The sequence below is a fragment of the Monodon monoceros genome, unplaced genomic scaffold (genome assembly GCF_005190385.1).
Source record: "Monodon monoceros isolate NGI ecotype Baffin Bay Population unplaced genomic scaffold, NGI_Narwhal_1 Super_Scaffold_10, whole genome shotgun sequence".
NCBI classification, from domain to species: Eukaryota; Metazoa; Chordata; class Mammalia; order Artiodactyla; family Monodontidae; genus Monodon; species Monodon monoceros.
The window spans coordinates 35,625,359-35,653,047 of record NW_021703766.1 but is presented as its reverse complement, the minus strand read 5'-3'; the positions used below and the strand labels follow the sequence as shown (position 1 = coordinate 35,653,047).

The 27,689-nt window shown below is 38.2% G+C and overlaps 1 protein-coding gene across 4 annotated transcripts in view; it reads left to right on the top strand.

Moving 5' to 3' along the window:
- The window catches only part of PHKB (phosphorylase kinase regulatory subunit beta), a 200,475-nt gene that overhangs the window by 153,750 nt on the left and 19,036 nt on the right, over nucleotides 1-27,689 (top strand). For 3 of the 4 annotated variants that reach the window (XM_029200886.1, XM_029200902.1, XM_029200896.1), the window contains 6 exons: nucleotides 11,991-12,052; nucleotides 12,137-12,299; nucleotides 13,410-13,491; nucleotides 15,320-15,377; nucleotides 17,540-17,630; nucleotides 20,446-20,648. In XM_029200886.1, coding sequence (XP_029056719.1) covers nucleotides 11,991-12,052; nucleotides 12,137-12,299; nucleotides 13,410-13,491; nucleotides 15,320-15,377; nucleotides 17,540-17,630; nucleotides 20,446-20,648 — 659 coding nt within the window. Of the gene's footprint in view, nucleotides 1-11,990; nucleotides 12,053-12,136; nucleotides 12,300-13,409; nucleotides 13,492-15,319; nucleotides 15,378-16,516; nucleotides 16,608-17,539; nucleotides 17,631-20,445; nucleotides 20,649-27,689 lie in introns of all 4 variants that reach the window. The other variant, XM_029200909.1, reaches the window with a different exon arrangement.

Below are 27,689 nucleotides of genomic sequence, written 5' to 3'. Positions count from 1 at the left end.
TGTTGATTCTTCCAATCCAAGAACATGGTATATCTCTCCATCTATTTGTATCATCTTTAATTTCTTTCATCAGTGTCTTATAATTTTCTGCATACAGGTCTTCTGTCTCCTTAGGTAGGTTTATTCCTAGGTATTTTATTCTTTTTGTTGCAGTGGTAAATGGGAGTGTTTTCTTGATTTCACTTTCAGATTTTTCATCATTAGTGTATAGGAATGCCAGAGATTTCTGTGCATTAATTTTGTATCCTGCTGCTTTACCAGATTTATTGATTAGCTCTAGTAGTTTTCTGGTAGCATCTTTAGGATTCTCTATGTATAGTATCATGTCATCTGCCAACAGTGACAGCTTTACTTCTTCTTTTCTGATTTGGATTCCTTTTATTTCTTTTTCTTCTCTGATTGCTGTGGCTAAAACTTCCAAAACTATGTTGAATAAGAGTGGTGAGAGTGGGCAACCTTGTCTTTTTCCTGATCTTAGTGGAAATGCTTTCAGATTTTCACCATTGAGGATGATGTTGGCTGTGGGTTTGTCATATATGGCCTTTATTATGTTGAAGAAAGTTCCCTCTATGCCTACTTTCTGTAGGGTTTTTATCATAAATCGGTGTTGAATTTTGTCAAAATTCAAATTCAATTCAAATTTTGTCGAAATTCAATTCAAATTTTGTCGAAAGCTTTCTCTGCATCTATTGAGATGACCATATGGTTTTTCTCCTTCTGTTTGTTAATATGGTGTATCACATTGATTGATTTGCGTGTATTGGAGAATCCTTGCATTCCTGGAATAAACCCCACTTGATCACGGTGTATGATCTTTTAACGTGCTGTTGGATTCTGTTTGCTAGTATTTTGTTGAGGATTTTTGCATCTATGTTCATCAGTGATATTGGCCTGTAGTTTTCTTTCTTTGTGACACCCTTGTCTGGTTTTGGTATCAGGGTGATGGTGGCCTCATAGAATGAGTTTGGGAGTGTTCCTCCCTCTGCTATATTTTGGAAGAGTTTGAGAAGGATAGGTGTTAGCTCTTCTCTAAATGTTTGATAGAATTCTCCTGTGAAGCCATCTGGTCCTGGGCTTTTGTTTGTTGGAAGATTTTTAATCACAGTTTCAATTTCAGTGCTTGTGATTGGTCTCTTCATATTTTCTATTTCTTCCTGGTTCAGTCTCAGAAGGTTGTGCATTTCTAAGAATTTGTCCATTTCTTCCAGGTTGTCCATTTTATTGGCATAGAGTTGCTTGTAGTAATCTCTCATGATCTTTTGTATTTCTGCAGTGTCAGTTGTTACTTCTCCTTTTTCATTTCTAATTCTATTGATATGAGTCTTCTCCCTTTTTTTCTTGATGAGTCTGGCTAATGGTTTATCAATTTTGTTTATCTTCTCAAAGAACCAGCTTTTAGTTTTATTGATCTTTGCTATCGTTTCCTTCATTCCTTTTTCATTTATTTCTGATCTGATATTTATGATTTCGTTCCTTCTGCTAACTTTGGGTTTTTTTTGTTCTTCTTTCTCTAATTGTTTTAGGTGCAGGGTTAGGTTGTTTATTCGAGATGTTTCCTGTTTCTTAAGGTAGGATTGTATTGCTATAAACTTCCCTCTTAGAACTGCTTTTGCTGCATCCCATAGGTTTTGGGTCGTCGTGTCTCCATTGTCATTTGTTTGTAGGTATTTTTTGATTTCCTCTTTGATTTCTTCAGTGGTCACTTCGTTATTAAGTTGTGTATTGTTTAGCCTCCATGTGTTTGTATTTTTTACAGATCTTTCCTGTAATTGGTATCTTGTCTCATAGCGTTGTGGTCGGAAAAGATACTTGATACAATTTCAATTTTCTTAAATTTACCAAGGCTTGATTTGTGACCCAAGATATGATCTATCCTGGAGAGCCTTCCATGAGCACTTGAGAAAAATGTGTGTTCTGTTGCTTTTGGATGGAATGTCCTATAAATATCAGTTAAGTCCATCTTGTTTAATGTATCATTTAAAGCTTGTGTTTCCTTATTTATTTTCATTTTGGATGATCTGTCCACTGGTGAAAGTTGGGTGTTAAAGTCCCCTACTATGATTGTGTTACTGTCAATTTCCCCTTTTATGGCTGTTAGTATTTGCCTTATGTATTGAGGTGCTCCTATGTTGGGTGCATAAATATTTGCAATTGTTATATCTTCTTCTTGGATCGATCCCTTGATCATTATGTAGTGTCCTTCTTTGTCTCTTGTAATAGTCCTTATTTTAAAGTCTATTTTGTCTGATATGAGAATTGCTACTCCAGCTTTCTTTTGATTTCCATTTGCATGGAGTATCTTTTTCCATCCCCTCACTTTCAGTCTGTATGTGTCCCTAGGTCTGAAGTGGGTCTCTTGTAGACTGCATATATGTGGGTCTTGTTTTTGTATCCATTCAGCCAGTCTGTGTCTTTTGGTGGGAGCATTTAATCCATTTACATTTAAGGTAATTATCGATATGTATGTTTCTATTCTCATTTTCTTAATTGTTTTGGGTTTGTTATTGGAGGTCTATTCCTTCTCTTGTGTTTCTTGCCTAGAGAAGATCCTTTAGCATTTGTTGTAAAGCTGGTTTGGTGGTGCTGAGCTCTCTCAGCTTTTGCTTGTCTGTAAAGGTTTTAATTTCTCCATCAAATCTGGATGAGATCCTTGCTGGGTAGAGTAATCTTGGTTGTAGGTTTTTCTCCTTCATCACTTTAAATATGTCCTGCCACTCCCTTCTGGCTTGCAGAGTTTCTGCTGAAAGATCAGCTGTTAACCTTATGGGGATTCCTTTGTGTGTTATTTGTTGTTTTTCCCTTGCTGCTTTTAATATGTTTTCTTTGTATTTAATTTTTGACAGTTTGATTAATATGTGTCTTGGCATGTTTCTCCTTGGATTTATCCTGTATGGGACTCTCTGTGTTTCCTGGACGTGATTAACTTTTTCCTTTCCCATATTAGGGAAGTTTTCCACTATAATCTCTTCAAATATTTTCTCAGTCCCTTTCTTTTTCTCTTCTTCTGGAACCCCTATAAGTTGAATGTTGGTGTGTTTAATGTTGTCCCAGTGGTCTCTGAGACTGTTCTCAGTACTTTTCATTCTTTTTTCTTTATTCTGGTCTGCAGTAGTTATTCCACTCTTTTATCTTCCAGGTCATTTATCCGTTCTTCTGCCTCAGTTATTCTAATATTGATCCCTTCTACAGTATTTTTAATTTCATTTATTGTGTTGTTCATCATTGCTTGTTTCCCCTTTAGTTCTTCTAGGTCCTTGTTAAATGTTTCTTGCATTTTTTTTATTCTATTTCCAAGAATTTGGATCACCTTTACCATCATTATTCTCAATTCTTTTTCAGGTAGACTGCCTTTTTCCTCTTGATTTATTAGGTCTGGTGGGTTTTTATCTTGTTCCTTCATCTGCTGTGTGTTTCTCTGTCTTCTCATTTTGCTTATCTTACTGTGTTTGGGGTCTCCTTTTTGCAGGCTGCAGGTTCATAGTTCCCGTTGTTTCTGGTGTCTGTCCCCAGTGGCTAAGGTTGGTTCAGTGGGTTCTGTAGGCTTCCTGGTGGAGGGGACTAGTGCCTGTGTTCTGGTGGATGAGGTTGGATCCTGTCTTTCTGGTGGGCAGGTCTACGTCTGGTGGTGTGTTTTGGGGTGTCTGTGGACTTATTATGATTTTAGGCAGCCTCTCTGCTAATGGGTGGGTTTGTGTTCCTGTCTTGCTAGTTGTTTAGCATAGGGTGTCCAGCACTGTAGCTTGCTGGTCGTTGAGTGAAGCGGGTGTTGGTGTTGAGATGGAGATCTCTGGGAGATTTTCGCCGTTTGATATTACATGGAGCTGGGAGGTCTCTTGTGGACCAGTGTCCTGAAGTTGGCTCTCCCACCTCAGAGGCTCCGCACTGACTCCTGGCTCCTGGCTGCAGCACCAAGAGCCTTTCATCCACACTGCTCAGGATAAAAAGGAGAAAAAGTAGAAAGAGGATAAAAGAAAAGAAAATAAAGTAAGATAAAATAAAGTTATTAAAATAAAATAGAATTTTTAAGAAAAAAAATTTTTTTAAAACGGATGGATAGAACCCTAGGACAAATGGTGAAAGCAAAACTATACAGACAAAATCTCACACAGAAGCATACACATACACACTCACAAAAAGAGGAAAAGGGGAAAAAAATAATAAATCTTGCTCTCAAAGTCCACCTTCTCAATTTGGGATGATTCGTTGTCTATTCAGATATTCCACAGATGCAGGTACATCAAGTTGATTGTGGAGATTTAATCTGCTGCTCCTGAGGCTGCTGGGAGAGATTTCCCTTTCTCTTCTTTGTTCGCACAGCTCCCTGGGCTCAGCTTTGGATTTGGCCCCGCCTCTGCTTGTAGGTCCCGGAGGGCGTCTGTTCTTCACTCAGACAGGACAGGGTTAAAGGAGCCGCTGATTTGGGGGCTCTGGCTCACTCGGGCCGTGGGGGGGGAGGGGTACGGAGTGCGGGGCGAGCCTGAAGCGGCAGAGGCCAGCGTGACATTGCACCAGCGTGAGGCGCACCGTGCGTTCTCCCAGGGAAGTTGTCCCTAGATCCCAGGACCCTGGCAGTGGCGGGCTGCACAGGCTCCCCGGAAGGGGGGTGTGGATAGTGGCCTGTGCTCGCACACAGGCTTCTTGGTGTTGGCAGCAGCAGCCTTAGCATCTCATGCCCGTCTCTGGGGTCCGTGCTGATAGCCGCGCCTCGCGCCCGTCTCTGGAACTCCTTTAAGCAACCCTCTCCTCGCACACCCGGAAACAAAGAGGGACGAAAAAGTCTCTTGCCTTTTCGGCATGTCCAGACTTTTCCCCGGACTACCTCCTGGCTAGCCAGGTGCACTAACCCCCTTCAGGCTGTGTTCAAGCCGCCAACCTCAATCCTCTCCCTGTGCTCCGACCAAAGCCCGAGCCTCAGCTCCCAGCCCCGCCTGCCCCGGCGGGTGAGCCGACAAGCCTCTTGGGCTGGTGAGTGCTGGTCAGCGCCGATCCTCTGTGCGGGAATCTCTCCACTTTGCCCTCCGCACCCCTGTTGCTGCACTCTCCTCCGCAGCTCCGAAGCTCCCCCCTCCGCCGCCTGCAGTCTCCGCCCGCGAAGGGGCTTCCTAGTGTGTGGAAACCTTTCGTCCTTCACAGCTCCCTCCCACTGGTGCAGGTGCCATCCCTATTCTTTTGTCTCTGCTTTTTCTTTTCTTTCTTTTGCCCTACCCACATACGTGGGGAGTTTCTTGCCTTTGGGGAGATCTGAGGTGGTCTTCCAGCGTTCAGTAGGTGTTCTGTAGGAGTTGTTCCACGTGTAGATGTATTTCTGATGTATCTGTGGGGAGGAGGGTGATCTCCGCATCTTACTCTTCCGCCATCTTCCCCCTCTCTCCCATTGTTTAATCTTTTTATCTTCTGCTCTCTGCTGTGCCCTATATATACCCTTGAGTACAGAGTCTTAACCAGAGAATAAGCCTCTTTCCATCTTGTAAAACTGAAACTCTATACCCATTAAACAACCCCTCATACCCCCATACCAGCCTTTGTCTTCTCTTTAATATAGTAAATAAAAATGGCACCTATGTAACTTCTCTGGGATTTTATTTCAGGCCCTTCCAAATGTCCTTAGCCTGTGGTCCACAATCTCTCATCATTGGGCCTCAGCGTCACTTCCTAGCTGCATCACCCAGGACATGTCTTCATGCAGTTCATTCCCAGCCCTGCTTTCTACTCCTCAAGTATACTGAGTAATTTCAAAATCTTTAATGAAATTGATTTTTTTTTCCTGCTCATGCTGTTACTGTATTCTAGAATTGCCTTTTTCTTTTTTTCCTTCTAAGTCATACTTTAATTTTATAACTTAGGTCAATGTCACCTCTTTAGCGAAGTCTCCAAGGCTGGAATTAATTTCTCCTTCCAGTGTGTTTCTGTGGCATTTTCCTTGAGCTTTGCTGTAGCTCTTACTTTAGGTATGGCTAGTTTCTTGTGTCTGCTTCTCTGTGTCGATTGAAAACTCTATCAGACCAGGCTTTACTCATCTCTGCATTCCCAGAGTACTCTGCTCACTACTCTTCTCTCTGTAAGAAGTATGTAGATATTGGTTCATTGATTCAACAAATATTTACTGAGTACCCTCTCTAGGCAGCAGAGATACAATGGTGAAAAAAATATACAAGGTCCCTGATCTCATGAGACTTATTCTAGTAGGGGAGCAGAACCAAATATAAAGCCAGATAGGGGGCCAGAATAATGGGGTGGAGTACATTCTTGGGTGGTATGTTCAGTTGGAAAAGGCCTGGTGGAATATATTTGAATATCACTGAGCAGGATACCTTTTTGAATACTATATTGCATTTGACACATATATATCAATATTAAGTTGTTTAATTACCATCAGAACTGAGGTATTAATGCATAGCAAATTAATTACAATCTTTTTTATAAAACTAATTCAGCCAATATTTTATAATACCTATACATAGAGTAAAACCTTTAAAAATTGTGACTTACTATACTGTATACCTGTAACTTATATAATATTGTACATCAACTATACTTCAATTAAAAAAAAAACTAATTGAGGACTCTGTGCAACCAATTGAATTTTTCAAATTGAAAGCTCTAAAGCTTATTAATGGAATGGAATCTAGAACTTGTCTGTTAGTTCAGATTAAACATTTACTTTATGAGCTGAATTAAGGTGGGTAGGCTAATAAAAATAGAAAATATTAAATCAAAATTATTTTTCTTACGTTTTCAGTATTGGCTATCAGCTTTGAGAGTTAAAAATTCTTGACTCTTTTTTTTCATAACCCACATTACAATCCATTACCAAATCCAATTTTCTCTACCCTCAGATTACATCCAGAATCTAACCACTTCCCTTCACCTCTAGCACTAACATCATGGTCCAAGCTGCATCATCTGTCACCTAGATTTTTATAGTAGTCTCCTAAATTCCTATTGGCCATCACACAATTATTAGCTTCTTCCTACTCTACCTGGTCATAGGGCAGTTAGATTATGTCACATATCGTAAGCCTCTAATGACCCCCTCTCTCACACTAAGTGAAAACCAGAGTTCTTCCAATAGTGATGCCCATGGTCTGGACCTTCTTCTCTGACCTCATCTCCTACCATTCTCCCGTATCTACTCTACTCAGCCACACTGTCCTCCTTACTACTCCTAAAACATACCCAGCATGCTCCTGCCTCAGGACCTTTACACTTGCTGTTCACTCTATCCTCAGATCCATATTGTTGACTGCAATGCTTCCTTCAGTCTCTACTTACATGTCACCCTATTACAGAAGTCTTTTCTAATAACCTATAAAATGGCAAACCTGCCTCTTCCTACTTGTCTGCCCCAGCATTCCCCATCCCCTGCCTTTCTCATTTCAACTTTGCAGTTATCATCTGACATAGCATACTTAGGGGGGTTTTTTGTTTTTTGTTCTTTTTAAACATCTTTATTAGAGTATAATTGCTTTACAATGGTGTGTTAGTTTCTGCTTTATAACAAAGTAAATCAGTTATACATATACATATGTCCCCATATCTCTTCCCTCTTGCATCTCCCTCCCTCCCACCCTCCCTATTCCACCCCTCTAGGTGGTCACAAAGCACCGAGCTGATCTCCCTGTGCTATGCGGCTGCTTCCCACTAACTAGCTATTTTACGTTTAGTAGTGTATATATGTCCATGACAGTCTCTCACTTTGTCCCGGCTTACCCTTCCCACTCCCTGTATCCTCAAGTCCATTCTCTAGTAGGTCTCTGTCTTTATTCCCATCTTGCCCCTAGGTTCTTCTTGACCTTTTTTTACTTTAGATTCCAGATAAATGTGTTAGCATACAGTATTTGTTTTTCTCTTTCTGACTTACTTCACTCTGTATGACAGACTCTAGGTCCATCCACCTCACTACAAATAACTCAATTTCATTTCTTTTTATGACTGAGTAATATTCCATTGTATATATGTGCCACATCTTTATCCATTCATCTGTTGATGGACACTTAGGTTGCTTCCATGTCCTAGCTATTGTAAATAGAACTGCAATGGAGATTTTGGTACATGACTCTTTTTGAATTATGGTTTTCTCAGGGTATATGCCCAGTAGTGGGATTGCTGGGTCATATGGTAGTTCTGTTTTTAGTTTTTTAAGGAACCTCCATACTGTTCGCTATAGTGGCTGTATCAGTTTACATTCCCACCAACAGTGCAAGAGGATTCCCTTTTCTCCACACCCTCTCCAGCATTTATTGTTTGTAGATTTTATGATGATGGCCATTCTGACTGGTGTGAGATGATATCTCATTGTGGTTTTGATTTGCATTTCTCTAATGATTAATGATGTTGAGCATTCTTTCATGTGTTTGTTGGCAATCTGTATATCTTCTTTGAAGAAATGTCTATTTAGGTCTTCTGCCCATTTTTGGATTGGGTTGTTTGTTTTTTCGATATTGAGCTGCATGAGCTGCTTGTAAATTTAGGAGACTAATCCTTTGTCAGTTTCTTCATTTGCAAATATTTTCTCCCATTCTGAGGGGTGTCTTTTCATCTTGTTTATGGTTTCCTTTGCTGTGCAAAAGCTTTTAAGTTTCATTAGGTCCCATTTGTTTATTTTTCTTTTTATTTCCATTTCTCTAGGAGGTGGGTCAAAAAGGATCTTGCTGTGATTTATGTCATAGAGTGTTCTGCCTATGTTTTCCTCTAAGAGTTTGGTAGTGTCTGGCCTTACATTTAGGTCTGTATTCCATTTTGAGCTTATTTTTGTGTATGGTGTTAGGGAGTGTTCTAATCTCATACTTTTACATGTAGCTGTCCAGTTTTCCTAGCACCACTTATTGAAGAGGCTGTCTTTTCTCCATTATATATTCTTGCCTCCTTTATCAAAGATAAGGTGACCATATGTGCATTGGTTTATCTCTGGGCTTTCTATCCTGTTCCATTGATCTATATTTCTGTCTTTGTGCCAGTACCATACTGTCTTGATTACTGTAGCTTTGTAGTATAGTCTGAAGTCAGGCAGCCTGATTCCTCCAGCTCCGTTTTTCTTTCTCAAGTTTACTTTGGCTATTTGGGGCCTTTTGTGTTTCCATACAAATTGTGAAATTTTTTTTCTAGTTCTGTGAAAAATGCCAGTGGTAGTTTGATAGGGATTGCATTGAATCTGTAGATGGCTTTGGGTAGTCTAGTCATTTTCACAGTGTTGATTCTTCCAATCCAAGAACATGGTATATCTCTCCATCTATTTGTATCATCTTTAATTTCTTTCATCAGTGTCTTATAATTTTCTGCATACAGGTCTTTTGCCTCCTTAAGTAGGTTTATTCCTAGATAATTTATGCTTTTTTTTGCAGTGGTAAATGGGAGTGTTTTCTTAATTTCAGTTTCAGAGTTTTCATCATTAATATATAGGAATGCCAGATATTTCTGTGCATTAGTTTTGTATCCTGATACTTTACCAGATTTATTGATTAGCTCTAGTAGTTTTCTGGTAGCATCTTTAGGATTCTGTATGTATAGTATCATGTCATCTGCAAATAGTGACAGCTTTACTTCTTCTTTTCTGATTTGGATTCCTTTTATTTCTTTTTCTTCTCTGATTGCTGTGGCTAAAACTTTAAAAACTATGTTGAATAATAGTGGTGAGGGTTGTAACCTTGTCTTGTTCCTGATCTTAGAGGAAATGGTTTCAGTTTTTCACCATTGAGGATGATGTTGGCTGTGGGTTTGTCATATATGACCTGTGTTATGTTGAGGAAAGTTCTCTCTGTGCCTACTTTCTGGAGGGTTTTTGTCATAAATGGGTGTTGAATTTTGTCAGAAGCTTTCTCTGCATCTATTGAGATGATCATATGGTTTTTCTCCTTCAATTTTTTAATAAGGTGTATCACGTTGATTGATTTCCATATATTGAATAATCCTTGCATTCCTGGGATAAACACCGCTTGATCACGGTGTATGATCCTTTTAATGTGATTTGGGGTTCTGTTTGCTAGTATTTTGTTGAGGATTTTTGCATCTATGTTCATCAGTGATGTTGGCCTGTAGTTTTCTTTCTTTGTGACATCTTTGTCTGGTTTTGGTATCTGGGTGTTGATGGCCTCATTGAATGAGTTTGGGAGTGTTCCTCCCTCTGCTATATTTTGGAAGAGTTTGAGAAGGAAAGGTGTTAGCTCTTCTCTAAATGTTTGATAGAATTCTCCTGTGAAGCCATCTGGTCCTGGGCTTTTGTTTGTTGGAAGATTTTTTTTTTTTTTTTTGCGGTACGCTGGCCTCTCACCGTTGCGGCGTCTCCCGTTGTGGAGCACAGGCTCCGGACTCTCAGGCCCAGCGGCCATGGCTCACGGGACCAGCCATTCCGTGGCATGTGGGATCCTCCCAGACTGGGGCACGAACCCACGTCTGCTGCGTCAGCAGGCGGACTCTCAACCACTGTGCCACCATGGAAGCCCTGTTGGAAGATTTTTAATCACTGTTTCAATTTCAGTGCTTGTGATTGGTCTGTTCATATTTTCTACATACTTAGGTTTTTATTTGTTCATTGTCTACTTAATTTTGTTCATGCTATTTCCTCAATACCTAGCATAGTACTTGGCATATATCAGTGTCCAGTAAATATTTGTCTAACAGACTAGTTAACTGGAGAGCCGTATGTGTAGGTGTAATCCTGCATCCTAGGAAATATCACTGTATAGACTTCCGTTGTGCTTGGCACTGCTCTCTGCCCAGGCACAGACTGCTCTGAGACCCTGACTGTGGCTGGGCCACATAAAAACGTGCAGGTCAGTTGCATGTTTGGCCTTTCTCACTCAAACTCTGCAAGGAGGCTTTAGTACGATTGCTGGTAACATGTCCATCATGCCATTTGTAGTGGCTATTTGTTGATGAGCTACTTTATGTGCTTTCACTAGAAGAGAAGGCAGCACAACTCTGGGTGGTTAGCCAACAAGAGCAACATTCCCTATATCCTGTTGCTTCACATTTGAAATGAACAGTGAGAAAATAGAGAAAATAATATATTAAGACTGAAAAATTAACTTATTTTTAAATAATAATTTATGGCTTATTTTCTGGGCAGTACATTTCTCACTTTTATTTGACAGTTCATCAGATAATTAGAAGTGACACATAGTGCTAAGAATCATTGTGGGTTATCATTCATTTATACATTCACCATGAACCACTGACAGACAACAACTGTGTTCAAGTTTGGCCTCATTTAGTTTGTTCAAGCTATAATCAGGAACTAATGGAATATAAAATGACCAAATATTGGTTTCCAGAATGTAGATAATCAACACCTTCACGATCCTGAAAAATGGAGAGTTGGCAGCGTCTCATCATTGGATAGCCCTGAAATATATTACTGTAGCAAAATCCAAAGCGTAATTATCTTTTCTGAAGACAACATTGGTATTTCATGTTTTTTTATTTCAAAATTTTATTTTCTAACATTTTAATAAATACTGAAATTTAATTGAGCTTAAAAATAAATAAGAGGATGGAAAGAAAAAACAATTCATCTCATGTTGATTCTGCTATTTATTATGACTCATGAGCTTGTAGCTTGATGTGTATGTTCTATTTCAGGGGGATTTGTTGTATGTGAAAATCTGTCTGATTGTAGAATGTTCATTTAAGAAGTTACTTAAAAATCATAGGGGTTTTTTTTGGGTTTTTTTTTTGCGGTACGCGGGCCTCTCACTGTTGTGGCCTCTCCTGCTGCGGAGTACAGGCTCCAGACACGCAGGCTCAGCGGCCATGGCCCAGGGGCCCAGCCACTCCGCGGCATGTGGGATCTTCCCAGACCGGGGCACAAACCCATGTCCGCTGCATCGGCAGGTGGACTCTCAACCACTGCGCCACCAGGGAATCCCAACGTCATGTATATTTTTTAAGTAAACTTTTTAAAAAGTATTATGTATTTACAGAAAACTATGTACATAGATCATAAGTTTGTGGCTTGATGAATTTAAGAGCTGTGACTCTTAATCACGTTTCAGACACTAATATCTGGAGCTGTGGTAGAACAACTTGACTTCTTACGAATCAGTGACACAGAAGAGTAAGTTCTTTTAGGTTATTATTGTGTTTCTTGAGATTACATTAGGAATGCAGGGAGTCTGAAACTTTTTCTTTTAAATTCTAGGCTTCCAGAATTTAAGAGTTTTGAGGAACTAGAAGTTCCCAAACATTCAAAAGTCAAACGACAAAGCAGTACCTCCAATGCTCCTGAAGAAGAACAGCAGCCAGATGTCACCATTACTGAATGGAAAAACAAACCCACCCATGAAATTCTTCAAAAACTGAATGTGAGGAAGATGCAATTCCCACATGGCCCTGAGTGAGGCTGGCAGAGCAGGAACTCCCAGGGGCAAACCATATTTCTTCTTGTCCTCCCAGAGAAGGTTGTAGTTAAACTGGAGGTAGATGCCTGTCTGTACCTGAGGCAGTAATGAGAGGTAGTTCTCATGGTCTGATATTAGTGTGGATGTCTTAAAGATGCTTAAGGAGTGTGTTGTCTTGAGTAACCCATTAAAGAAGTATAGTTTCCTTTGGGATCTCCAGATTTCTCTTTCAGTGCCCTTTGTCGCCTTTTCCCAACCCAGGTCTTCTCTCCTGTCTCAGTTTTTAGGTCTAATGCTTGCTTTGAGTCTCTCCAGTTACCGAGGAAAGCAATCCTATAACTACATCCATATGAATATTATGTTAGCAACCTAGTATTATACCCTCCTTAAGGTTATTTTCATTTTAAAGGAGGAGGGGTGGGGGTATAAGGTATAGTACGTATCAAAGGAAATGAAATTCTAATGGTAGAGCTATAAACACAGTGACATTTTATTAGACCATACAAATTTGAGCATGTAGGCTAAATATATAACCTGTCAGATACCAGTTCTTGTGATTGATCGATATTATCTATGGATTGACATAAGCATGAATATGATATAGTAGGCATAAAACATAACGCATATAAGTGGTCTACATACGTCCCCTCCTTTCATCCTTCTCTCCACATTGGGTTGACAGCAACATGGTCTCCCATTTATGAACAAGTAAAGTCAAAAAGGAAGTGATTAAATGACTTGGCCGAATCTCTCAGAGAGTGGCAGAATCAGTATTAATGCTTGTAGACAACATATTTTCTATTCATCACTTATCTTGTTTCCTGGAAAATTTGATTATTAAATCCTACTACCCCAGGAAGCTAGCTTGCCTACCCACTGTTTCCAGGATAGCTGAAATAAATAGTTGTATAATGTCATCTTACGTTCGGTAGTATAGCAATGACATTTTATCTTTTCTCAATTGCATAGCAGAATATTTCCTCTTTGCATCATGTGGTTTCATGATTAGTTACCCCCTGTGGTAATTTTTGTACCCATTTCATTACAGTTACTCATAGTGATTTATATTTTCAGGACTGTAGTTGTCTGGCTAGCCAAGCCATCCTGCTGGGTATACTGCTGAAAAGAGAAGGGCCCAACTTCATCACAAAGGAAGGTAAGAGTACATGTCTAAGAGAACATTTTTAAATAAAAAGACCTCTCTATTTTTGAACTTATATCAAATATGCATAATGAATATCCACTAAAATGTTACAAATTATTTTCTCCTCTATTAAACCTTTTTTAAAAAAAAACTTATAAAAGGAAAATTCACACCCGCTTCTCTGATTGTCTGAATGGTGTTGGAACCTGGATTCTGCCTGTGACTGTTAACCTCTGATAACTCCATAGTTGTTTATTCACAGTTACTGTTTCCAGTTTTATTTTCTGTATGTTTTCAAGAACAATATTCAATCATTATAGCTATAAAAATTAGCTCCTTCATGGTCTGCAGTAGCCATTTGAAATGGAACATGGCATTTAGTAGAATTGCACTCTCAAGACTGTTTACAAAAATAAATCATTCTAATCGTGTTCATGTCCACTCTGCATTAAGGATGAAACCCAATTATCCCTGAAATCTACACTCGTATGTTGAGTCACTACTCTAAGGAATCTTTGAATTCTACATCATGGTCTACTTCCAGCATTTTATAATACAGAATAATGTAGGATACATTTCAAGTATTTAATGTCTAGCTACTCAAAGTTTTTAGCTCATCTGAAAGTTCTCTGTCCAGAGATGCATATTGTTTAGTTAGATTTAGAAATTGAGTCAATATTCTAAACAGCAATGTAATTAGTAAAACTTATAGTTCTGGTAGTGAACTAAACATAATTGTTTATTCAAATAAGGTCTACTTAGTTTTTGCATTATTGTAGCTAAGAGATAACTGGCTTGAGTATTATACAGTGAATTGAATAGTCTTAATTTTTTAACTTAATATTAAGGCAGAAGAACTTTAAGCAAATTTCAAACAGAATCCTTCATGTTTCTAATTAATCTTGAAACTCAAAGTGTAAACAGGATCCTAGTTATATTGAGGACATCAAAATTTATACTTTAAAACAATGGGATAATTAAAAAGCAGACATTTCATTAGGAACCTAGAATTCAGAATGGTTATTTTAGTAGTGCTTTAAAATGAAACAAAATTTATATAAAATAGTTTATAATGAAAATGTTGAGAGAATTATTTTTTAAACCATTCTTATAAACTTGGGAATAATATTCATCTGTTACTTAGATATTTAAAAGACTTTAAATGTTTTAAATCTGTGAAACCTTATATATTGAAAATCATAAGCATCTACAGAATCTGAATATAATTTTATCCAATTTGTTATAAAAATAAGTTCAGGGTAAAATGATAAAGATCTTGTCCTTTACCCTTGTTTACCCTTTTTTGTGCTCTGTCCTGTCACGTGGTTAATTTACTGACAAACCAGTCATGAGGCCAGACCACATGTAAATTGCTCCCAAAGAATGAAACCCAGTGGTAATTTTTGAGCACTGGTATATGATCATGCATATAACAGAATCACCATAAAGTTTTTTTGAACAAATAAATGAATTATGTATAGTCAGTCTATAGTATTTGTTCAATTTGCTATATTCTGTTTTTTATTTTCTATAGTAAATTAAAATAACTTATTTTTATTTATTAAAAACATAGATTGTGTATTAAGAAAACAATGAATTTCAAGAAATAAAGTACTTATTCCAAATCATATACTCAAAGTATAACAAGGGTTGGAGACATTCACACTATATATTTGGGTTACATATTTAAATATGTCAGGTAGTTCAGAACATTAATGGATGGATGTATTAACTCTAATGGAACAAAATGAAAATTCAAGAGTGTTTTTTTTTAAGGGGAATAAATGTTATGCATTTAATTAAAAGCATTTTTCAACAAAGACTATTATCTGATGTCTAGGTACTGTTTCTGATCACATTGAGAGAGTCTATAGAGGAGCTGGCAGCAAAAAATGTTGGTTCGTATTAGCATCCTTTTCATTATGTTTTATTTTTATGTTTTCATATTCAGTATCCTAAAGATAATGGACCAGTCTTAAAGGTGGTTATTCATCCTAATTTTTACTTTTAAACTCCAAGGTTACAGCACTGTGACTCAGCCTACTTTCTAAGGATCTGCCTACATTGCATTTTATCATGGCTCTCCCAAGTTGTTAAAAACATGTCTGGGAGTAAAGACACCCTTAGGAATAGAACCTGGAGAGGATGCACTGGAATGATGTTCCAATGACTCTTTCCTACCCTGCACCTCCTCTGTCCCAGCAAGATGCTTTAGGTTCTAATTTGTATTTGGGAAACTTGTTCTGTTATAGAAGGTCATGAAGAGACCAGTGTTTCATTTAATCACAAGCAAAAAATAATATACTTAGGAAATAGTTCTCTCATGACTTAAGCTGAATGAATCCCAGTGATTGTAGTTGCTTCATAACAAGTAACTGATACGTTCTGCAGAGGTAGTCTCTTCCCAGAGACTGAAGAAAAATTAGGTAAGTTGAGATAAGGTTGTTTAATTTCACAATGGGGTAGGTATGTCTAAATGCATGCCATCTTCATTTTTGAAGCAATTGTAACAGTTTTACTAGCAAAATCTAACATTTTGAAATTAAGAGTATATAAATATATATATTTTTTAATAACCCATTATTATCTAATTTTGAAAAAAAAAATTTCAAGCAGTGTCGTAAGAAACTCCCTTAACCTTAATGAACCTGTTTTCTAATCTCTAAAATAAGGGGATTAGACAAAACAGTCTCTTAGCAGTATTTTAACTCTATGATTTATAATAAATATAACATTCCAACCCAGAAGAAATTATGTAATAGTCCTGTGGTTAAGTCTCAGATTTTCACTGTAAATTCTCAGCACAGTAAGGCATGCAAACCAGTAGATGTTGCTTTTTAGTCAGTAAATTTCAAATGTGGTCTATAATCTTATCTTCGGTTAAGCAAACCTGTATTTGCTTTATGTTTAATACTTATATTTTAGATAAATCATTAGCAAACATTTAGAGTCCTGACTGTTATGTTTAAAAGAACAAACTCCTGGAAGTTTTATTTACTGTATTTTCCCTTTTATGGCTTTCCACTGACATACCCAGGTTGGCGGTACGCTACGGGGCTGCATTTACCCAGAAATTTCCTTCCTCTATAGCCCCACACATTACTACTTTTCTGGTACATGGGAAACAGGTAACATGCACAGAATGTGGAAACTCAAGCTGCTTGAAATGTGTGGGCTTATTTGCGGTCTGAGGGTTAAATATGTCTTTTGGTCTTACAATGTGTGGGTGAAAGCTTCTCTAAAAGTACGAAGTGTTTGTTTCACTAACTTTATCTGATATGACTTAATTTTCTACTAGTTCATCTATGTTGAGATTAAGCAATGTAAGTGTTTTTTATAGGTCAGCTCCCATAGATATCCTGAAATACAAGAAAACAGTTTTAAACCTACATTTTTATTTTATTTTCTCCATCTAAAAGTCCCACATGAATTTTTACTTTTGAGGGGGCAAAAATGTCTTATGTATTGCAGGTGCTGTGCTTAAAAATCTGTTCTCCTTACAGTCTAAGACTTTTTCAGAAATGTAAAAATAGCAGTGTGAATTCCTTCCTCCAACATTCTGGCAAGAAAAAAAATACTGGTATTTCATTGTATCACTTCCTAAAATTGAGTACTAAGTGAGTCCCCTGATCCAGGGATTTGGTTATGTAGGCACCGAAAGAAACTTGATTTAAAGCGGGTTATAGGAATAGAGGGCATGTACCAGTGACAGTCTTAATAATGAATTTTTTAATGCAAAATCAGAATAATCAATTCTTCCTCCTATGCCACTCCCTGCCAAAGGGATAGTTAGGCTCCCTTTTCTTTCTTTTTAAATTGTTAATGGCACAAATAATGCTGGTGTCAGAGGTGAGGATGAGGTTATCCCTCCCTAATTCTGGTTGGTCCTACAGTCTGGGAGATTTCAGCTGTTAGGTCCAGTGTCTTGGGGTCAGTGTTTCCTCCATATTATTACATGAGGACCTAATTGTGTATATTTTTAAGTCTCCCCATTCAGGGGCCCCACTTATTCATCATTTAGATTTGTCAACCTCTGGCCTGCTCTCTTCTTCACCCCCAGGTCGGTGGTGCGCCATACAGCAAGTCTTTTAAGTAAAGTAGTGGACAGCCTGGCCCCATCCATTACTAATGTTTTAGTGCAGGGCAAACAGGTAAGTATCTGATTTTCAGACTCTTCGTCACAGTCACAAAGGTTTCTGGGCAGGACCCTGGCTTTTAAATCTGGCAAGCCTCAGTGTCATAGGTCTCTCACAATCACGGCTCAGGCATTTCTACAAAAGGCTCCTTCCCCAAGCAAAATCTAGTCTTAAAGATGCACAGATACTAAGTATTTGTGCTGCACCTCAGAGCTTTAATTTTCAACTTCTGTGTTAACTTGAGATCAGTGAAGATACTGACAAAGAAAATGGTATGATACCTACTAAAGCACTCCAGACAGGCTTAGGATAAGTAGAACAAAGACAGGGAGCAGTGAAGGGCGCATTTTCCCTTCTCCTCCACTTAAGATTCTTCTCCCCCTTAGAAATGCATTGACTCCCCAGATCCTTAACCCTCTGGACCACCTCTCCTTCCAGCTCCTCCCCTCCCACCAAGGCCAGCTCTTGTCATCTTCTCCTCACAGAGCCATCTCCAGTTAGCAGTCCCTTTCTCTGGGTTCTCACAGTAGGCCTGTGACACTCCTCACAACCTGCCCTGGATCCCAGTTCATTTAAATGTGTGTCTCTCACCCCAGGGTAGGCCGTGAACCCCCAGAGGTCATGGTCCATGTCTTGTCCAGCACCTGTCCCAGTGTGCCCAACATGGCCTTGGAGAGGCACTTGGTGAATGTGGGTTGAATTGAGCCTGTGCATGTGGCTATGTGGAGTGGAATATGGCTGCTCATTTTTTGTTTTATTTTCTATAAGCTCTAATTACCTGGCTGAATAATCATTTGATTGGAATGAAAACCTGCTTGCTTTCTATCTCTTCTTTGGGAGTATGTGTGCTTTGTCATGTCTTCCTGATAGTTAACCTAGGGATATAATAATACAAAAAACTTTAACCTTCTTTGATGGAATCAACCCATTGTTCATATCTCAGGGCTCTTAACTCATTAAAACTGAAATGATTTCATCTTGACATCTAGCTTTTGAAAAGTTGAAAGAATATTTTATTCTGTAATATTTAATAACAATGAAAAAATTATTGTACTAATAAAAAAAACTCCTGAGAAAAATTTAAATCACTTTTCACATATGTTATTTTCTCCAAATTATTAAGAGGTAGAATTTTCATCCTCATTTGTCAGCTAAAAAGACCAAGACACAGGTAGTAACTTATGGGGTTCTTTTCCTCACTGCAATCCTCAAATCCAGCCACAGAGTCCTGTATTGCTGCCTTGGACTGAGCCACCCCTTAAAGAAAGTAAACAGGCTTTGGGAAGCTATTTTTCCTTGTATTTTAGGCCCCTGTAGTATATCTGAAAATATAGTTAATTCTACGATGTATGAGAAGGTTTTGGTGATCTCTGAGGTCACTGGCACCTGACAGTTGGAGAGGAGGGGTAGGTTAGGGTTGGTCATGTCCATTCTATACACTATCTAGAGGGGGATTACAGCCTGTGATTCTGAGATTCTGTTCACAGAGCAGAATCCTGGAGGCCTTGGAGCCTGTCCTGAGGCTGTGGCTGGACCATTGCCCACCAGACCAGCACATCTCCCAGGGAAATAGTCACTTACAGAGCTGGGTACCTGGGAGGCTGACAGCTCTGCTTCAGGTGTATGAAGTCCATTCTTTCACTGCATCTTACACTTTTACAAAAAAGAAATGAGAATGGAGCATTCCAAGTTTGTAATTGCTTATTTATGTAATTCCACCCTGAGAACTGAAGTAATATTGTTTCTACAGAGCACTTTCAGATCACCTCAAGCTCCCTGGAATGAAATAGTGCTTTAGTCATCATTGCTTCCAGAGGCAATGATGTGCCTTCTGTTTGCTTTCTTCTTTACAAGATGACATTTTAATAAAAGTAATCGCACTTGGACTAACTGGTTGGTACCAGTTGTGATACAATAAACTAGCAGTTCTCAGTTTTCACTCCATCACAAAGTTGGGGCAGAAGATGCCTATTCTGCTTTCTCCCCTCATCTCAGAAAACACAGGGCCCTTTGATGTCCTCTTCTTTTTCCTGCATCTTATAATCGTGCACTGTACAAGGAAGAGAGTGGGAGAGGTGTAATGAGGAGGAAGGAGGGGCTTCAGACTTTTCTGGGAGGCAGAATGCTAAGGCGAGAGGAGAAAGGGGGAGCAGAGTATTTATTTCTCTTGCCCAGGCTCAACAGCACTCTTGGCTTTGAATTTTCATTGCCATTTCCCTCTGTGCTTTCTCATTTCACAGGCTTGTGGGCAGTCTTGTTTATTCCCCTCCACAGGCCAGAGATACATCAACAAGTATTTCAGCACTCACTGGGTGCCTAGAACTATGCCAGGAGAAGTGGGGCTACACTACAACTCTATGTCCTTACACCTGCCTTTGAAAAGATTACAGTGTTGTTAAAGAGTAAACACTTCCACATGAGAAACTGTAAAAGAGGTGAAGGATATACTCTCAAACATAGACTGTGCACTAAAGTAAAACTAGTCAATGTATTCTGGTTTCTCTGGGGGGTTTCTAGTACTAAAGTCATTCAGAATAATTTTATCTCATTAGTTATTTATATTCCTTCCCTGATTTTATCCATTCACCTCCACTCTCCTAACCAGGACCCTCACCTGCCCTTGTATTTCAGACCAGACTGAACCATCATGAACTCCAGTGGGAGTCATGCTTTGAGAGCCATTTTAATAAATAGCAGGAACAGTTATTCTACCTAATTCCCTAGCTTGCATAGAGTAATTTCATCCTGCCAGTCATCCTGAGCCTTGAATTTTTTTCTTTTATCTGTTAGTAGCTAGGAAATTTTTACAATAAAATTCTGCCACCTATAGGTAACTCTGGGTGCCTTTGGACATGAAGAAGAGGTTATCTCTAATCCTTTGTCTCCAAGAGTGATTAAGAACATCATCTATTACAAGTGTAATACCCATGATGAGAGGGAGGCGGTCATTCAGCAAGAACTGGTCATCCATATTGGCTGGATCATCTCCAATAACCCGGAGTTATTCCGTGGCATGCTGAAAATACGAATTGGGTGAGTAAAGTACTTTGCATTTGCATAAAGAGAATTGTTCAAGTGGTCCTCGGCCTCTCTGAGTGAAGTGCTGCCCCAGATCTGGTGGGTATTTAGGAAAGTGCATCTTGCCCTAAGTCATAGAGACAACATCTGGTGGTATGAAGAAATAAATACTAGTGGCCTGAAAAAAACCCTCCTGTTAAACATATTTAACTCCCAAAATGAGATGTAGGGGAATAACTCTGTTCTCTGGTAAAATCAAACTCCAGGGGTTTAAACAGATGTATCATGTTAAACAATAAAACAAGCAAACAAAAACCCCATTATGCACAATACTTGTAAAAAATCCTGTAAATAAGTGGACAAGACTTAAGAGAAGAGTGGGGGTTTTTTAGTAAAATTAGGTGTCAGGAGGACACACTCAAATAAAAACTTGGTCCTTTTAAGAATATTCTTCTGTATCCATTTTCTACCAAAACCTAAATTTTAGTCATTAAAATTGTAAGTGTTCTGTTTGGAGAAGTTGAAAGTAAGGCTCTGGTGATCTTGAATCTTCTTAGTCAAGCACTGTGTGAGGCAGTGCAGTAAGCACGTGACCAGGCTCTGGCATCCAGCGGAACTGAGTGCAAGTCCAGACCGCCACTCATCATCTCAGTGGCCTGAGGTCAGTGGCTGAACCTCCCTCCTGTTTTCATACCAGCCTCATTGTTTTGTGTGAGATGAAACAAAATAATATGTTTAAAAGGCCTGCCACAACCGAGTAAAGTACAAATGCGTCTTTTCATTTTTTCAAATATATTTTTGATTGTATTGAATGCAGGTATCATGTGAATATGTTCTAATTGTAAAAAAGTCAACAAAAAACAATACTTGAGCATATAGAGTAACCTAATATGTGGCCAATTTGGGGGATGATCAAGTGTTTGAAAAGACTATGTAGCCTGTCAGGTGCAAATACCTGTGAATGTGTGAGTGTGAATAAGTGTTTAGCTTGCTAGTTGTATAATTAGATCATCAATATCTTTACTATTTCTGTCCTACTTGACTTTCGATTGCTGATAAATTGTAAAATGTTCTCCTGATTATGAATTTGTCAATCTCTCCTTGCATTTTTATCCGTTTTGCTTTATATATTTTAAAGCTTTGTTTTTGTCCATGTTGCCATGTTTTAACAATGAATCTTTCCTTGTGTCATTTATTTTGTAATTGAATTATTTTTAAAAAATTATTTTTAATTTCAAACATCTACAAAAATATAGAAAATAGTATAATAAAGCCCATACTATTACTCAGCTTCAACAATATCATCATATGGCCAATCTTATTTCACTCATACCCCTCCACTACCTACCTCACCCACACTCCCGTCTAGATTTAAAGCAAATCCATCATATCATGTAATCTGTAAATACTTCAGTGTGTATCTCTAAGACATAAGGACTTTTTAAAATCATAACCATGGTCCCATTACAATGCATGAAATATAACAAATGAATTATTTGTGTCTAATATTACTGCCATGCCTGCTTTCTGTTTTTGTTTTTATTAGCTTGGTATACTGTCTTCCATTCCTTTACCTTCAATGTTCTTTTTTCATTTTGTATAGATATGTCTTTTATATTTAACATTCATGCCATATTTACTTTTAATCCAGTCTGATTATCTTTTAATAGAAATATATGTGATATTTGTGCCATTTCATTTATATTTTGACTTATTTCTACCATTATATTTTGTTTTTTAGTTACCATGCTTTCTTGTTGTTTCTTTTTTTTTTTTCTTCTATTGCTGGACTGATTTCATTTTCCCTTTCATTTCTTCATATTAATTTTGCATGTGAGTATGAAGCACTTTATGTAAAATGATTACCCATTTTTTCCTTCAAAAAATTACATTAAAAACTAGTTGCTTATTGGAAGTATCTGAATGCCTCTCGTTTCAACAATTCTCATTCTAGGAATTTAGACATACTTTAACAGCAGTCTTCATTTCATGCTTGTTTGAAATAGTGGGCCAGACAACAAAATGCTGTGCAGTCATTACAAGTAACAAGATAGAGTCAATATACTGACATTTATAAATGTCCAAGATAAATTAAGTGAAAAAAAAAGTTGCAAATATATTGTTCTATTTTTTATAAAAGAACAATAATACTGTATATATATATATGTGTATAATGTATATGTGGAAAAATATACATAAAATCGGTGTCAATTGTTTTCTCTGGGAGATTTCTACTTTGTAAGTTATGTTTTTCAGTTTTACTTAAATTTTTTTAGTTGAGGTTATTAGTTTTTAAACTGTTTACCTGATTTTAGTTAGAGTATATTTCAGGTGCGCGTCCCATTCTTTATCTCCTCTTTCTTTTGATTGAGAAATGAACTCACTCTGCATAGAACTTGACCTTCATTTTTATCCCTTAAAATAATTCCTTTCAAATATTAGGATGTATTCCAAATCAATTATAAGAACTTTGAATCATATCCTGATTTTTCGGTCTCTGTTAGCTCTAAAATTTTCAGCTCTAATTCTTGACTATATATGAGGATGCAGAAATGGGTCTTTCATGTGAGTTGTCTCTAAATGAAAAGAGGTGTGATTCTTTGTATCCATACAGGTATTAAAAGTACTCTGTTGTCACAGATTCAGGCATTTCTCTGAGGCTGACTAAGAAGTATAGGTTATAACTCTTCCAAATCATATTATTTGTAGTAAATGTTCTATTCAGGGGACTCTTTAAGTGATAGTCATCCTTACCGTGACTTAAGCAAAGGCTTAAAGTAAAAGTTAACTGTTCCCCAGGATTTTACAATGCTGTGTTTTTCAGCCTCTAAGTAGATTTTCCTTTACTGCTTATTCAGCATTTTAGGTTAATTTATGTTCTCTCAAAAATCCAATGTAATTTTCTTCCTTGAATCCATCTGACCTGAAGCTTCTTTCTCTGCATGGGAATGAAGTATGTTTAGTTTATTCTAAAAATAGTTTTCTTCCTGTTTTTGTATCTGCTATTCTATATGTTCAGTGCCTTCTGTGAGAAATAAAATACTCTTTTTTGCTCAAACTGTCACCTGAAATAAAAATGTCAGGACAGAGCATCTGACTTCGTATCTAATGATAGAAAAAATCTAATGATAGAAAAAAGCCTCCTAATGGAGAAATTTGCCGGGAAACTTTATTCACTGTCCTAAAACTCATCCTGGAATTAATCGAGGCATTATATTCCCATTGTGGGTATTAACATTGTCCCTGCCCAACTTATTATATGTATTTCCCCCATATGCTGGACTCACAGGGTCACCTCTAAACACTGGGACATTGTCAGTTGGGAAGGAGTCTGATTTTTTTAAATTTATTTATATTTTAAAAATTTACTTTTGGCTGTGTTGGGTCTTTGTTGCTGTGCGCGGGCTTTCTCTACTTGTGGCGAGTGGGGGCTACTCTTCATTGCACTGCACGGGCTCTAGGTTCACGGGCTTCCGTAGCTTGGCTTGTGGGCTCTAGAGTGCAGGCTCAGTATTTGTGGCACGTGGGCTTAGTTGCTCCGTGACATGTGGGATCTTCCCAGACCAGGGATCAAACCCATGTCCCCTGCATTGGCAGGCAGATTCTTAACCACTGTGCCACTAGGGAAGTCCCGGAGTCTATTTTTTTTTTTTTTTAAATAAGAAGTAATTTATTTAAGAAATTTACGTCTGCTAAGGATAGAAACCAGATCTTCTCTTCCTATCTGTATCGTGGTCTAGCCCACAAGAGATGTTCAATAAAATTTGACAGATTGTTTAATATATAGGTTATAAGTAGATTCAGGTAGTTTGCCTTGAGCTAGTGATGGGGAATTTAGGAAAAATAAAAGCATGGCTCTCTACTCAGAGAAATAAAAGACTCTTTTAATTTTGATAAATGCACTTGGTTTGTACAAGTCATGTCCTTCAGGAAATGACAAAGTTAAATAGGGCCTTGTTTATATGAAAATTTAATCATACATATAGAGAATAGAAGGATGTAGCACTTTCTCCACTTATTAATGGAATGGTGCAGTTAATCATATCAGAGCATGGTACAAATTACCTTATAACGGTAATTCTCTAATCAGCATTCCCTGTAAGGATCTAAGGGGATACATATGTGAGTAACATGTTGTTATTGCACTCAAAAGTTTACTCTGGTGAACGGTTTCATCCTCCTTTCCTCCTCCATCTCCATAACCACATGTTATTTATTGCACACCTATTATATGCTAGACAATATGCTAAAAATACTTCATATATATTATCTGATTTAATCCATACAACTTTGAGGTAGTCACTAGGACCCCCATTTTAAAGTAAACAACTTGAGATTCAGAGAGCTTAGATAACTTAAATCAGTAAGTGAAAGAACTGGGATTTATACTCAGGACTGCCTGACTCCAAAGTTCTTGTTCTTCAATCTTAAATACTTTGTGCATGTTTTCACTTATGTATAGTGTTGCTCTCTTTTAAGGGAAACAGGCCTTACTGTTTGTTTCTAAAACCTTATGACCTTTATGGTACCTTCTACATGATTTCAACCTATGACCCATTTTACATTCAAGTATTCATGTAGCAGCTATGATGTGCATTGTCTCCTGATGGTTTTTGTCTTTAGTTCGTCAGTCCTCCAATCTAGGATCAGTACTATTTAGCATTGTACAGTACAAGACACACCAAGGAGGCTGAACAGTTACAAATTAACAAACATAAAAAATAAGATTTTGCCCCCTTTATTCATCATGAGACCAAGAAAATAGGGATGATTTGGAACTAATTCTAGGTTAGCCCCTGGTACAGTGCAAGAGATATATTAAGATACTATGAAAATTCAATGAAGTTAAGTAACTTGCACTTGGTCACAATACTAAGAACCATGATTTGAACCTAGGGTGAATGACTCCAGAGTTCATGCTTTCCCATCCCCCTTCCAGCTCTCATGTATATAAAATAGGGAGGCTGTCCCTGCTTTGGCTTCTTCATTGGTTTGTGGCAGTTCTGGGTAAGGAATGTGAAGGTGTTTTGCAAAGGATAAAACTTAAACAGTATTGCTGCGACATTTGGTAATTTGAGGTCCTCTATCTTGTGGCATTTGGAGAGCAAGTACCTCTGGGGATTTCTTTCTGCAGACTACAAATCCCAAGGAGGAGGATCCCATGCCCCACCCACCCCCTCCAGCAAACACACACATACTCACCCTTGTCTTCCAGTCCTAGGTTTGCAAAGACCCTCTGCTCCCACAAGAGATGTTCACCCTCGAGGTATCCCTTTCCACCATAGTTGATTCTCCTTCAAGGCCCAGTGGAATGATCCCAAGCATTTCATAAAGAAACCTTAACTCAAAATCCCTTTTGGATTCTCTGCTGCCATCTAACATGGTCTTACCCCACCATCATCTGGTGGGACCTCATGAAGCACATGGCAGACTCTGAAAAATTGTCCTGTGGGGACTTCCGTGGTGGCACAGTGGTTAAGAATCCACCTGCCAATGCAGGGGACATGGGTTTGAGCCCTGGTCCGGGAGGATCCCACATGCTGCGGAGCAACTGAGCCCATGTGCCACAACTACTGAGCCTGCGCTCTAGAGCCCGTGTGCCACAACTACTGAGCCTGCGCTCTAGAGCCTGCGAGCCACAACTACTGAAGCCCGCGTGCCTAGAGCCCGTGCTCCACAAGAGAAGCCACCGCAATAAGAAGCCTGCGCACCACAACGAAGAGTAGCGCCCACTCACTGCTACTAGAGAAAGCCCACGTGCAGCAACAAAGACCCAACACAGCCAAATAAATAAATTAATTAAATAAAAATTTTAAAAAAAATTCTCCTGTGCCTGCCCACGGTGCTCCTTCACCATATTAACAGAAAGGTTTTGGAACCCTGTTTCTACTCAAGGGTTATCTAACAACCTCAGAGAACTGCAGTTATCCTGTCTGTGAGGCTTGTGGTAGTGCCCTTCTGAAAAGAAAAAAGATAATTTTGTATCTTTTTAATATATTTTTATTGGAACTTATTTTAAATAAATTTTACTCAGACCTCAGCTCCTTAAATGAACAGCTTCCTTGCATTTACTGCTAGCAGCAAACACATACTCTATTTATATGTTTCTTTACAAAATTTACCTTGAATTAGTCCCTGGAAGGTTTTGCTTAAAACCTTGCTTAAGAGTAAATTATTCATTTATAGAGTCCTTGAGTGTCAAATTTCTTATAAATTGTTGAATTTCTTGCTCTTCTAAGTCACCCGTTTGTGTTTGTAGCATGATTTTAAAAGAAAGAAGGGAAGGGATTTATAGAAAACATTTTTTTATTTCCTTATAGGTTAATTAAAGCATTTCAGACTCATTCATATCTGACTTTTTACTGTTGTTTCTATCTTTTAAATGTTGATTATGATTAAAGAGATTGATAGTTTAGCCAGCTTTTAACACCATATTCCTCCCGAAATGCTAACATTCATTAGGCTGAATGGACATAAAAAATAAGAACATTTGTGTGAGTCATGGTACATCTTACACATAATTCGCCTGCACTATGTATGCTTGTATCTCTCTGTTTTAACCTCTCTCTCTGAGGTTTTTGGATTTTTAAATTTTATTTATTTACATCACCCACTGCCTCAATTGCTTTAAACCAATACCACCATGTTTCTTTTCTCTTTTTCCCAAGGTTAATCCTGCCAATGCAATTTCTTCAACATTACTGCTATCAGGCACTCCAGTGAACAAAATTAACCTGCTCACAGGAATGGTATTCTAGTGTGATAATGATTTGATTTGCTGTCTCATTATTGATTTGTGCTCCAGCTTTCATGTTGAAATAGATCAAGTTCCTGACAGGCCCATTACTGTAAAGACCTCCAATCAACTGCTTTCTGCTCTAGGTCTATTATTCAGGAGACAACCCCTGAGCATATATGTTATCAAGTCTTTTTCATCCCTGCTTTTCATACTGCCAGGACATCCTCTGTAAGCCATTATGATCCATGCATGTCTTGTCTTCTAATGCCCACAGCTGCATCTGTGGATCACACATCCAGTGCTTAAGAGAAGTCCTT